The following is a 13,258-nucleotide window of genomic DNA, read 5'->3' as shown; positions in this document are numbered from 1 at the left end:
TGTGGGTCAGGTTGAATGGTGTGGGTGAGGTAGTCTGGGTCAGGTTGAATGGTGTGGGTGAGGTAGTGTGGGTCAGGTTGAATGGTGTGGGTGAGGTAGTCTGGGTCAGGTTGAATGGTGTGGGTGAGGTAGTCTGGGTCAGGTTGAATGGTGGGTGAGGTAGTGTGGGTCAGGTTGAATGGTGTGGGTGAGGTAGTCTGGGTCAGGTTGAATGGTGTGGGTGAGGTAGTCTGGGTCAGGTTGAATGGTGTGGGTGAGGTAGTGTGGGTCAGGTTGAATGGTGTGGGTGAGGTAGTGTGGGTCAGGTTGAATGGTGTGGGTGAGGTAGTCTGGGTCAGGTTGAATGGTGTGGGTGAGGTAGTCTGGGTCAGGTTGAATGGTGTGGGTGAGGTAGTCTGGGTCAGGTTGAATGGTGTGGGTGAGGTAGTCTGGGTCAGGTTGAATGGTGTGGGTGAGGTAGTGTGGGTCAGGTTGAATGGTGTGGGTGAGGTAGTGTGGGTCAGGTTGAATGGTGTGGGTGAGGTAGTGTGGGTCAGGTTGAATGGTGTGGGTGAGGTAGTCTGGGTCAGGTTGAATGGTGTGGGTGAGGTAGTGTGGGTCAGGTTGAATGGTGTGGGTGAGGTAGTCTGGGTCAGGTTGAATGGTGTGGGTGAGGTAGTGTGGGTCAGGTTGAATGGTGTGGGTGAGGTAGTGTGGGTCAGGTTGAATGGTGTGGGTGAGGTAGTGTGGGTCAGGTTGAATGGTGTGGGTGAGGTAGTGTGGGTCAGGTTGAATGGTGTGGGTGAGGTAGTGTGGGTCAGGTTGAATGGTGTGGGTGAGGTAAAATTAACCCTAAATTTCAGCTTCAGTAAGCAAGTATTCGGCCTCTTAAACTTTGTTGTTATACCCATTATTTTAATAGCACAATTTCTGCTTTACCTCTTTCTCTGACTTTAGGTTCTTCTTATCTGACTTGGGGACCCCCCCTTCTCTCCATTTTTCTCTCTTGTTCTGTCCTTTCCTGCCTCGTTTCTCTAGAATGTGTTTTAATACCAGCATCAGTCCTTCAGTGAATGAGAAAGAGGAAACAAGGAGTGTAGGAGACTAGGGGGGACCCAGCCAAGCCTAAATAAACACACGCACGCACGCACGCACAAGAAATATCAATCAAGCACTCTGTCTCTGAGACATGCCAAAGAACGCAGTGTGCATTAATTGATTTGGGTACAGGAATGCATCCCAATGTGTAGCCCCCCAAGTTCCCTGTGTGTGTGTGTGTGTGTGTGTGTGAGTGTGTGTGTGTGTGTGTGTGTGTGCATGCACGGTATTTCCTGACTCACAGCACCAAACTGCTCATGAGGGCAGTGTTAGGGTGTAGTCTGTTGTCTTCTGTTATTTTCTTCTCTTTTCTTCTGTGTGTGTGTGTGTGTGTGTGTGTGTGTGTGTGTGTGTGTGTGTTGGTGTGAGAAAGGCCAAAGGGGCTTTCCAGTCCGCTAACTGCATCTGATAAAGGGGAGAGACAGCGGGGAGGGAGTTGTGGGTAGACAGAGAGCTGGGGTGGGGGCAGAGCCAAGACTCTCCCTATTAAACACCATCTCTGTCTCTCCTCTGGTCTCTCTCGTGCAGCAGACAACGCCTGTCTCTCGGAGCCGTGCTTTAACAGGGGGAGCTGTGTGGAGAGCAGTCAGGGCTTCAGGTGCCAGTGCACTCCTGGCTGGACCGGCCCATCCTGCAGCGTCAGTGAGTGCTCATGAACTACACTACCCAGAATCCAGTGTGGCAGAACGCCGAGTAAACCACAAACAGTTCTGGGAAGAACAGCGAGAACACAAACAAAGCAGTGACATAGTCCAGACAGCCATACTTACTATCGCAGACAAACAACAGGGAGAGATCGTAGCCAGTCACAAGCCTTCTGCCACAGAATAGACCTCGAGAAGGGGCAGCCCACACACAGAAGACAAGAATGTGCTCATTCTTAGATTGTGTGTGTGTGTGTGTGTGTTTTCTGTGTGTGTGTGTGTGTGTGTGTTTTCTGTGTGTGTGTGTGTGTGTGTGTGTTTTCTGTGTGTGTGTGTGTGTGTTTTCTGTGTGTGTGTGTGTGTGTGTGTGTGTGTTTTGTGTGTGTGTGTGTGTGTGTGTGTGTGTGTGTGTGTGTGTGTGTTTTCTGTGTGTATGTGTGTGTGTGTGTGTGTGTGTGTGGGTGAGATCATTCAAACAAGCTGAGACCCCTCGGTGTTTTTAGCTGAGCTCTGTTCGGTAACACCCTGTGCTCTTCCTCAGATGAAGATGACTGCAGTCCTAACCCATGTAACCATGCTGGCACATGTGTGGATCTTGTCAACAGCTTCAGGTGCATCTGTCCTTCACAGTGGACTGGCAAGACCTGCCTCATCGGTCACTCTCTCTCTCTCTCTCTCTCTCTCTCTCTCTCTCTCTCTCTCTCTCTCTCTCTCTCTTTCTGTCTGTCTCTCACTATCATTCTATTCCTCTCTTTTTCTCTCACTGCTTCTAAAGTTCCTTGCCATGGTAACAAACCCACCCATGTAAGAATGTCAGAAACAGATCTTTGAAAGACCCCCACCTTTGTTTCGTGCTATAGTGCACCACTTCCAACCACACACACACACACACACACACACACACACACACACACACACACACACACACACACACACACACACACACACACACATGATCATCAGTAATAGATTCAGTCTCTCTCTGCTCTTTATCGTTTTCTGTGTGTGTGTGTGTGTGTGTGTGTGTGTGTGTGTGTGTGTGTAGATGCTAATGAATGTGCTGAGAACCCCTGCGTGAATGCCCATTCCTGCCGAAACCTGATTGGTGGATACTTCTGCGAGTGCCTTTCTGGTTGGACAGGACACAACTGTGACATCAGTAAGTAGCTTGTTACTGAAAGGCCTGTCTTATATCCCCTGACCCTTTACGTGACATCGTGTAGGACACAAAGATGTGTTTTCCTCATCTACATTTCAGGGCCTATTAAAATAGTAAGCTCTCACGTTATTACACAATTAGATCGTGTTTGTGTTGGGGTGTGTGTGTAGGGGGGGAAGCATTAGTCATTTGATAAATGACTAGCATGGTAAAGTGCACAGTCTTATCTGTGTCCATTAGTTAGCTGCTAGTGATAGCGTCCAACTCAAACAGGGTGGTGGAGTCAGGACTGGCTCACGTTAGGCTCACGTTAGGCTCACGTTAGCTCTCAGTTGTTCACTTTGGAATTATTTCTTCGCTTGTTTGGCTTGTTTGTTCATTTTTTTTCCTATTTCTTTGCAGACATTAACGACTGCCAAGGACAGTGCCTGAACGGCGGATCTTGTAAGGTAGGCGTGTGCGCGGGTGTGCGGGTGGTATTTGCACCCACACACACGGCCTGCTGATGTTTCGGGGGGCTTCCTCGAGTGTTTCCGTTGTTTCTGGCAGGGTTTGGAGGGGGGTTTGTCTCCCCCCCCACCTTTCTCTCTCACCCTCATCTCTCCCTCTCAACCTCTCTCCCTATCACGTCCCTCCATCTCTCTCTCCAGCCCTCCTGTTCAAAAATAGTGGCCGCTGAGTCATGCTTTGGAGAGCAGACGGAGGGAGAGAGAGGGAGAGAGAGGGAGAGAGAGGGAGAGAGAGGGAGCGGGAGCCATCTGGGGGGGAAAGAAAGCCTACGGGTGGGAGGAAGACTGGATGAACACAGTAGATCAGATTTCCATAAACATTCCTGACTCCTGCCAGACACAGAGAGAGAGAGAGAGAGAGAGAGAGAGCACCTTTCTTCTTCCCTCTCTCCCCTCCCTCAGTTTGCCTCTCACGTTTAGCGGCTTTTACCTCAGTGACCTCTCTCCTTCCACAAATGTTCTCTGGAATAAGGAGAAGCCAAGCTGGAACGGGCTCCGGAGTTCCATCGGAGCTCATGGATCGGTTCATCCCTGATGGATGGGTTCGATGAAAGGAAACCGGTTGATTAGAATATATGAGATTTACCTTCCGCTCGGTGCGATGAGAACGCTTGTGAAGATAGTGTGTGCATTTGAAATATATATTAAAATACCCCTCTCTCTCTCTCTCTCTCTCTCTCTCCCAGGACCTGGTAAATGGCTACAGGTGTCTGTGCGCTCCGGGTTTTGTGGGTGACCACTGTGAGAGGGATATGGACGAGTGTGCCAGCCACCCCTGCCTCAACGGGGGCCGTTGCCAAGACGACGTCAATGGCTTCCAGTGTCTCTGCCTGCCTGGTTTCTCTGGAAACCTCTGCCAAGTGCGTGACAGAAAAGTGAGCGCCCCAGCGTGCTCAAACACACACACGCTCACACGCACGCGTGCATGCTGACACACCCAGTCTGAGGCATTCCTTGGTCGAACACTCTAGAACTTGGCTATAAGATTAAAATTCTTGCAGATTGCTCGAGTTACCCACCACACCTGATTAGGTCTGTTATGGCAGCCCGATATGTTTCCATAACTCCCTCCAGCGTGCCATAACCACACATTGTTTCCGTTCAAACGGAGCTGTTGTGATTCCCGGGCAGTGCCAGTTCTCTCCACCCATACTGTCAAGTCCCTTCATGTCATCACCGACCACAAACTACCGGTCGCTTCCTCTCCGCAACAGCCCAGCCGTGCTGCCATGGTGACAGGTTAGCCCTTCAGTCTCCTGCCTGTAAAGACGCGTGTCTGCCATGGGAGCGCACGCACGGCCTGGCGAGCTCTGACCCACTTACTCCGGGCTGACTCACTAGCTCGGCATTCCAAAAACACTAGTACCACAAAGACACTGTCAGGACTACAACAACCTTCTGGGATAATCGAGAGGCAATCTAGAGGAAGTTTGTATAAGGATGTGACTTTTAAATTCAGTTAAAGTTTGTGGTGTTTAAACTTGGTTTGTTTGTTTGTTTGTTTGTTTGTGTGTTTGTTTTTGCTTTGCAGCTGGACATCGACTTCTGTGAGGGTGATCCCTGTCAAAACGGAGCTCAGTGTTTCAACCTTGCGATGGAATATTATTGTAAATGTCCTGAAGACTACGAGGGCAAAAACTGCTCCCATCTCAAAGACCACTGCCGTACCACGCCGTGCCAAGGTATGGCAGCGTGTGTGTGTGTGTGTGTGTGCTCACCTGCATGTGTGGCTGTGTGTGCAGTTTCCATTTGTTTAAAGCGACAGAATGGTTTACACAGTTCACACAGGTTACATCGTGTCACGTTCTCCTCATTCCCATTGTACTTGTCTCAGTGGTAATTGTAGCAGTGACCGGACCACAGCCACTTCAGCAAATTCTCTCACTCGCGCTCTCTCTCCCTTTCTCCCTCTCTCTCTCTGTCTGTGAGCTTAGAGTCCTTACAAAGGCCCAGAGGATCCAACTTAAGCTTTTTGTGATGATGTACCATAGTTCTCCGCCCTGTGTCTCTGGATGCCTGTCCCTGACACACACACACACACACACACACACACACACTCTGAAATGTCATCCTGTAATACAGGATGCCGCTGGGCTGGTGATGCCCCTCCTCGAGGCCTCTGCCCTGCCCACGTGAGCCTGCTACAGCAGCACGTGCTTCTCCATCGGCTTCCCTGGGCCACACTGCTGCTGGAACAGTTCAGGTTGCGTTACACAATGACTTTAGTTACATTACACAGCCGGGCGAGGGCGGGGGGGTTCCAGGTGCAGACTGCACAACGACTGCGCTAAGCCTCCGGCAGCGGCAGCTTGGCTCTGCGCTCGTTCAGGAGGGCACAAGCTCCGCTCGGGAAAAGGACAAAGCAGAGACATAATGAAGATGTTTGAACAGAGGAACAGTGAATCGCCTGCGGCACTCCTCCTGGGAGCGCTGCCACACAGCAGCCTGTAAACCTCGCCACCCATCACCCCACCCTGAACCGCACGGCACCGGGCCGCTCTAACCCCGCCCCCCGCTGTTTGCCCTACAGTGATTGACAGCTGCACGGTTGCCGTGGTTTCCAACAGCACCCCGGGAAACGTGCGTCTCATTTCCTCCAACGTGTGCGGCCCGCACGGCCGCTGCCGTAGCCACGCCGGGGGCCAGTTTAGCTGCGAGTGTCAGGAGGGCTTCACCGGAACCTACTGCCACGAGAGTAAGTGTTATGTGCTGTTCTTACGCCAACCGTCCGCTGCATGCTCATGGTAACGGGCCGGGTTGCTCTTCTCTTCGTTTTTGATTTCTGTTTTCTCTCCCCGCGCTTTTCTCAGACATTAACGACTGTGAGAGCAACCCGTGTCAGAACGGCGGGACGTGTATTGATAAAGTCAACGTATACCGGTGCATTTGCTCTGATGGCTGGGAAGGACAGAACTGTGAAACCAGTAAGCCACACGTTTGTCACACGTCCTCTCGGACCAGTGCACTTCATCACACGTCCCTGCAAACCTGGGAACTTTCCTTAATATCCGCTTTCATAATTAATGCGGTTTGGACACTGCAGATGCAACAGTCTTCTAGTAACTTCAGTAGTGGACTGAAGTGGACAGACAGTCAACACAAAAGATGTGTTTTTATCGGTTATTAGTTCTTGTTTATCGGTTATTAGTTCTTTTAGCGTTTGCTTTTTTTTAAAGATATCGATGACTGCCGCACTATCCCGTGCCGTGATCGTGGCGTGTGCCGCGACCTGGTGAACGACTTCTACTGCGAGTGCAAAAATGGCTGGAAGGGCAAGACCTGTCACTCACGTAAGCCCCGCCCCCACTCGCCACGTGACCTCTGTCTGGATTTGTCTCTGGTAAAACATTGGGAGTGACGGCAGTTGATTCTCTGGTTGCCAGGCGAGAGCCAATGCGACGAGGCCACCTGTAACAATGGGGGGACGTGCTACGATGAAGTAGACTCGTTCAAATGCATGTGCACGTCTGGATGGGAGGGGACTACCTGTAATATAGGTAATATTTCTCACACCCAAATGTGACGTGTTCCACAGTTATCAACATTGCTGCTCTTATATGCAGAATGAAGTTAAGCACCTGTGAAACGGGTGTGTGTGGTTTTGTGTGTGGGTGTGTGTGTATGTGTGTGTGTGTGTGTGTCCATGCATATGCACACGTGCACGTGTGTCCATGTGTATGTGTGCACATGTGTGTGCACGTGTATATGTGCACGTGTGCACGTTTATGTGTGCGTGTGCTTGTGTGTGTGTGTGTGTGCGCGCGCCTGTAGCCAAAAACAGCAGCTGCCTCCCAAATCCGTGTGAGAACGGAGCTACCTGCATCGTCAACGGCGACGGCTTCACGTGTGTCTGCAAGGAGGGCTGGGAGGGGCATACCTGCAGACAGAGTATGACATCACTTCCTCTGATATTTCTGCCATACACAGAGACAACACAACAGCCTTCATTACATTTTGATAAAAACTTGGAAGTTGTTCAGTTTCCGATATGTAGTTGTTGCACAGTAATTTGCTGACCGGGTCAGTCAGACATTTTGGGGCAGTGTGAGGCTTTTTTTGTATTGTGTTTTTTTAAATGCAACTTTTTTATTCTGTTTCATTTTACAGACTCGAATGACTGTAACCCACACCCATGGTAAGCCTGTCTGTCATTCACAGCTACCCTTCAGCAAAACATGTGCACACACATATGGAATGCACATGGTTCTGCACACATACCCTGGGAACGTTCAGGATGTGATTACACCAGGATCAGCCTCTGTGAACTTTGACCCTTGTTCTCCCCCTTTCCAGCTACAACAGTGGGACCTGTGTGGATGGGGAGAACTGGTACCGGTGTGAGTGTGCCGCGGGCTTTGCTGGACCTGACTGCCGCATCAGTGAGTGGCTAGTGTGTGTTCATGTTGGTGTGCTACACTAACCACAGACACAGCACTGTGCTACACCAACCACATACACAGACACAGCACTGTGCTACACCAACCACATACACAGACACAGCACTGTGCTACACTAACCACAGACACAGCACTGTGCTACAGTAACCACAGACACAGCACTGTGCTACAGTAACCACAGACACAGACGCAGCACTGTGCTACACTAACCACAGACACAGACACAGCACTGTGCTACAGTAACCACAGACACAGACGCAGCACTGTGCTACACTAACCACAGACACAGCACTGTGCTACAGTAACCACAGACACAGACGCAGCACTGTGCTACACTAACCACAGACACAGCACTGTGCTACAGTAACCACAGACACAGACGCAGCACTGTGCTACACTAACCACAGACACAGACACAGCACTGTGCTACACTAACCACAGACACAGACACAGCACTGTGCTACAGTAACCACAGACACAGACGCAGCACTGTGCTACACTAACCACAGACACAGACGCAGCACTGTGCTACAGTAACCACAGACACAGACACAGCACTGTGCTACACTAACCACAGACACAGCACTGTGCTACAGTAACCACAGACACAGACGCAGCACTGTGCTACACTAACCACAGACACAGCACTGTGCTACAGTAACCACAGACACAGCACTGTGCTACACTAACCACATACACAGACACAGCACTGTGCTACAGTAACCACAGACACAGCACTGTTCTACACCAACCACAGACGCAGCACTGTGCTACACTAACCACAGACAGTGACTAACACAGTAATAAAAGAGTAATAACACAATGCCTTTTCCTTCCTGCAGACATTAACGAATGCCAGGTGTCTCCGTGCGCATTCGGCGCCACCTGCGTGGATGAAATAAATGGCTACGTCTGTTTGTGTCCACCGGGCAGGACTGGAACCAGGTGCCAGGAAGGTATGCCCTTTAACATCTAAATTTTAACTACATTTCCCTTGATGCTTCGCTCCAGAATTCAGCCGGTGACATTCGCACTGCCTCTATGACAGGTTTCAGTCACGTGAGATTCTACAAAAACACTTTGGTCATGTTATGTACGGACGTGTATATCGTTTTGTCGGGCCGTGGTGTTCTGAAGTGGCCCCTGCTGTGCCCACAGTGACAGGTCGCCCGTGTACAGCTGGCGGCCGACTCGTAACCGACGGAACGAGGTGGGATGAGGACTGCAACACCTGCCGCTGTAGCCATGGCAGAGTTACCTGCACTAAGGTACACTGTCACATCAGCTATTCGCTGATCAAGAACTACCTCTCACTAGATATGACTGTTCACCAGGTGAACGGTGTCAGGGGTCAGGGGGCAAAGGTTACAAACATCAAAGCTGAATTGGGCGCACTGTGGAGGTTCAGGTGGGCTCCTTATGCTCTTAATGAAATGGTGAATTAACGAAGGTTGAAGTTCAACCTTCCCTGAGTGTAGCTAACACTGGAAGGGTGCACATGGCAGATGCAGAATGGAGCTAGTGTGGTGAAAGTGTGGTTAAAGTTTGTACATTAAACATTAAACCCTTCAAACTAGTTTTCAAACTAGTTTTAAATTGGGGATTATTCATCTAGGGGTTGTGGGATTTGTTTTTGCTTAATTGTAAACCCTTAACTCTAAAACCAGAGGTATATGCAATCTCAGACAGTGTACTAAAGATGATCCATAAAGATGTAGTACAGACAGTGTACTAAAGATGTGCCCTTTCACCTATTTTGCAGCTGTGGTGTGGTCCCAGGGCGTGCCGCGTGATCGGGGCAGGGCGGGGGGATTGCCCCGCCGGCCACTCGTGCATCCCACTGCGTGAGGACCACTGTTTGGTCAGGCCATGCCCCGCACAGGGCGAGTGCTGGTCAGGTCAAAGGGCACCCACCCGGCCCCAATGTCACCCGGACAGCGACTGCGTCAACGTAACGTTCACCTTCATCAAAGATGCCATGCAGCAGGTGAGATCAGCAGTGCTAGAGGAGGTGGGGATGGAGTGTAGCGAGATACAGGTCAGACATGAGTTTATTTTGTATATCTCTCTCTCTCTCTCTCTCTCTCTCTCTCTCTCTCTCTCTCTCTCTCTCTCTCTCTCTCAGGGCATAACGGTCGAGCAGGTGTGTCGGGAGCTCCGGAGTTTGGACATGGTGAAGAACCTTTCCCTGGAGTACTCCATCTCCATCACCTGTGAACCCTCCTATGACGCCGGCAACGAAATCCACACCACAATTGTATGAACACGCTCCGCCCCTGCCTTATCAGGCCACACCCCTCTGCTCAGACCCCGCCCCCTTGGCAACGCAGACCTCCCACAGACATAACACTAACACTGATTCACATAATGGCTCTTCAGTAATTCCACAAATGAACTTAAACCCTAATACCATAACATTAATTAAATAGCATTAACGATGTTCTTGGGTGATGAGGGCAGTTTTCTCAGCCTACTTGATTGTTGCGGTAATATAACGACTCATTAACTTGATAAAGGGCTTAAATTTTCAAATACCCATGTCTACTGGTGCCTGAACAGTTAATTATGCTGGGAAAACCCTACCAAGCCCTAATCTCAGTAGTGCTTTGCGTGTTTTGTATTCAGATCTAAATAAAAAACAGATATTAAAGGTTTGCAAGTGTTAAAGCTAATACCCCACACCATACACTTACATTTAATATACATATTTAAATGTATTGATCTGATTAAGTGAGAAAATACTGTATTGTTGATGATTTCTACACCTCCCTCCACGACTCTTGCCAAATCCAGGTTCCACATAGCTTCATGATCTGAGGTCCCACATAGCCTCATGATCTGAGGTTCCTGATAGTCTGTGGTCCCACATAGCCTCATGATCTGAGGTCCCACATAGCCTCATGATCTGAGGTTCCTGATAGTCTGTGGTCCCACATAGCCTCATGATCTGAGGTCCCACATAGCCTCATGATCTGAGGTTCCTCATAGCCTTATGATCTGAGGTCCCACGTAGCCTCATGATTTGAGGTTCCTCATAGCTTCATGATCTGAGGTTCCTCATAGCTTCATGATCTGAGGTCCCACATAGCCTCATGATCTGAGGTCCCACATAGCCTCATGATCTGAAGTTCCACATAGCCTCATGACCTGAGGTCCCACAGCTTCATGATCTGAGATTCCACATAGCTTCATGATCTGAGGTTCCTCATAGTCTGAGGTTCCACATTGCCTTGTGGTCTGAGGTTCTACGTGGTCTGAGGTCCCACGTGGTCTGACATTCCTCAAAGTCTGAGGTTCCATGTGGTCCGAGGTTCCACATTGCCTTGTGGTCTGAGCTCAGCATGCGTTTCCCTGCAGGCATCTGATGCTACCGGCGGCGTGGGCCGCGCTCCCGGTAGAGAGATCACGGACATGATCGTGGACGTGGTGAGCAAGCGTGGGATTAACGGCACTGTCCTGAGCGCTGTCTCCGGGGTGCGTGTGCAGAGCAGGCCAACCACTGGACCCAACGGTACGAGTCTGGAGGAAGGGTTAGGGTGTGTTAGGTTACCCTCTGCCCGGAGATGCTAATTCTGAAGAAGCTATGTGTTGTGAAGCTCTAGGATTTGACAGTGTATTTTACTTACATTTTGATTTTAGTGACATAATTTAATAATATTGAAATCAAGTAATGATGTTACATTTTTAGCAGTGAAGATCATGACTTTCACTCTGTTGTAGAATTCTTGGTGCCAGTGCTGGTTTCCATGGTGACTGTGATCTGGGTGCTGGCGCTGGCATCTGCGTTGCTGTGGTGTGTACGGAGGCGCCGCAAACAAAATACCAGCGCCACGGCGACCGCCCACGCCTCCCTATCACCTGTGCCTGCCGCCGACGACAGCGTTGCCGCTAACAATGCGCGCGAGCAGCTGAACCAAATTAGGAACCACATCGAGAAGAATGCGACCAACGGGGTCGACAAGCTCCTCGGTGACGACAAGAACGCCGTCAGCGCCAAAATCAGGACGCGCTTCCCGCCCGAGCTTGCCGGCCAGCCGGAGGACGACTCGGACACGGAAAAACGGCTTCACAAGGCCCGATTTCCCCGGCAGCCGGCCTACACGCTGGTAGACGGGGACGATCGGCCGAGCCTGAACGGGCTGTTGAGGAAGCAGGCCTACTGGACTAACAAGCGTGACAACAGAGAGCTGGAGTCCCAGAACAGTTTACACAGAATGGAGTACATCGTATAGCACCGAGGCCAAAACGTCCCACCTGGAAAAGGTGGAGAAAAAAGGCAACAAACAGAAAGTGGAGGAGTCGGGGGCCGGAATCTTCTAGAACACTGTCCGAAAGGATCCGCTCCGGAATGCGAAGGTTCGTGTTAAAATGCCGGAACGAAAGGAAAAGAAAAACAAACGAAAACGAAAATAAAGAAAAGTCCTCGTCGCGAAATCTGCAGCCGAGACGTGGCGGTTAGCTGGGCCTGACGGACGATGATGTGTGCAGTGTGCGGAGGCTTTGTAGGACATTTTGGGGGGGAAACACAATTTAAAACCGTGACACCACTTTCGCGTGCTTCATCTAGTCATGACTTATGAGCTACGAACAGGCACTTGGAGCCTCGGAGTTGTTTCATGGTTCAATTCCAGCTCGTTTCTGTGTGCTGGTGTTTGCGTCCAACGAGCGTCTGTCAGTGTTTTTCCTGGGATCACGTCACAGGCGTCTCCAAGCCCCCTTCATATGAGAAAACTGTTGGTAAAGAACAGTGTTTTAAAACTGGTCTGAGATCGGTTTTGGTTTGTGTAATGGGTTTACGACACTGAGGTCTGTGTAAACGGTCAAGTCTGAGAGAAGGTCCTATCCTACATCGTTAGTAAAAATGCCCCAGATCCCCAGACCACATTAACCATCAGAACTTTAGCATTATTTATTCTCTTTTTATTGTAGTTGTTTTGGCTTTGTCAGATTGTTTGCAGGTGGGCAGGTCAAACTTGGTTCAGCAGTCTTTTGCAATATGAAGAATTTAAATTTTGGTATAGAATGGTGTTGCTATTGTGTAGATTTTGTATGTACATATTTTTTTAATTAATCATTGTGTATATTTGATTTATTAACTTAATAATCAAAAACATATCATTCCGTTCTCTTTTATTTATGTGCTTCGTTTAGAGTCGAAGGTCTGATGGCTTTGTAAGCTTGTACTTTCTTATTTTTGATGGAAATGTATCGTTTCACATTTCATAAATGCCAAAAGTGTTCTTGAAAGAATAGTTTTATTTTTCAGACTTATGATGGGTGTGGATCTCCTGCCTGAATTGGAACAAAAATGCATTGTACAGTCTTTTTGTTTTAAATATCACATTTTTGGTTAGACGTTTCTGTTGGGAATATTTTTGTAAAATACTAAAATCATGACGGAGAAAGGGGGCTTTCTCCAGTGAGATGACGATGCATGACCTTTAATGCCTCTTGCTACAAAGACAAAAAGAA

At 49.4% G+C, this 13,258-nt stretch overlaps 1 protein-coding gene across 3 annotated transcripts in view; it reads left to right on the top strand.

Moving 5' to 3' along the window:
* Positions 1 to 12,962, top strand: part of jag1a (jagged canonical Notch ligand 1a) — a 27,006-nt gene extending 14,044 nt beyond the window's left edge. Inside the window, exons 8-26 of one of the 3 annotated variants that reach the window (XM_035534826.1) lie at positions 1,609 to 1,719; positions 2,263 to 2,376; positions 2,767 to 2,880; positions 3,283 to 3,329; positions 4,076 to 4,264; positions 4,921 to 5,071; positions 5,920 to 6,084; positions 6,200 to 6,313; positions 6,566 to 6,679; positions 6,773 to 6,886; positions 7,161 to 7,277; positions 7,497 to 7,524; positions 7,683 to 7,768; positions 8,629 to 8,742; positions 8,945 to 9,054; positions 9,549 to 9,773; positions 9,912 to 10,043; positions 11,144 to 11,297; positions 11,507 to 12,962. In XM_035534826.1, coding sequence (XP_035390719.1) covers positions 1,609 to 1,719; positions 2,263 to 2,376; positions 2,767 to 2,880; positions 3,283 to 3,329; positions 4,076 to 4,264; positions 4,921 to 5,071; positions 5,920 to 6,084; positions 6,200 to 6,313; positions 6,566 to 6,679; positions 6,773 to 6,886; positions 7,161 to 7,277; positions 7,497 to 7,524; positions 7,683 to 7,768; positions 8,629 to 8,742; positions 8,945 to 9,054; positions 9,549 to 9,773; positions 9,912 to 10,043; positions 11,144 to 11,297; positions 11,507 to 12,018 — 2,711 coding nt within the window. In that variant the 3' untranslated portion in view covers positions 12,019 to 12,962. Of the gene's footprint in view, positions 1 to 1,605; positions 1,720 to 2,262; positions 2,377 to 2,766; positions 2,881 to 3,282; positions 3,330 to 4,075; positions 4,265 to 4,920; positions 5,072 to 5,919; positions 6,085 to 6,199; positions 6,314 to 6,565; positions 6,680 to 6,772; positions 6,887 to 7,160; positions 7,278 to 7,496; positions 7,525 to 7,682; positions 7,769 to 8,628; positions 8,743 to 8,944; positions 9,055 to 9,548; positions 9,774 to 9,911; positions 10,044 to 11,143; positions 11,298 to 11,506 lie in introns of all 3 variants that reach the window. The other 2 variants (XM_035534827.1, XM_035534825.1) reach the window with 2 other exon arrangements.
* Positions 12,963 to 13,258: the final 296 nt, after the last annotated feature.

The sequence above is a fragment of the Electrophorus electricus genome, chromosome 16 (assembly GCF_013358815.1).
Source record: "Electrophorus electricus isolate fEleEle1 chromosome 16, fEleEle1.pri, whole genome shotgun sequence".
In the NCBI taxonomy this organism is placed as follows: Eukaryota; Metazoa; Chordata; class Actinopteri; order Gymnotiformes; family Gymnotidae; genus Electrophorus; species Electrophorus electricus.
This window is presented reverse-complemented; position numbering and strand designations above follow the sequence as displayed.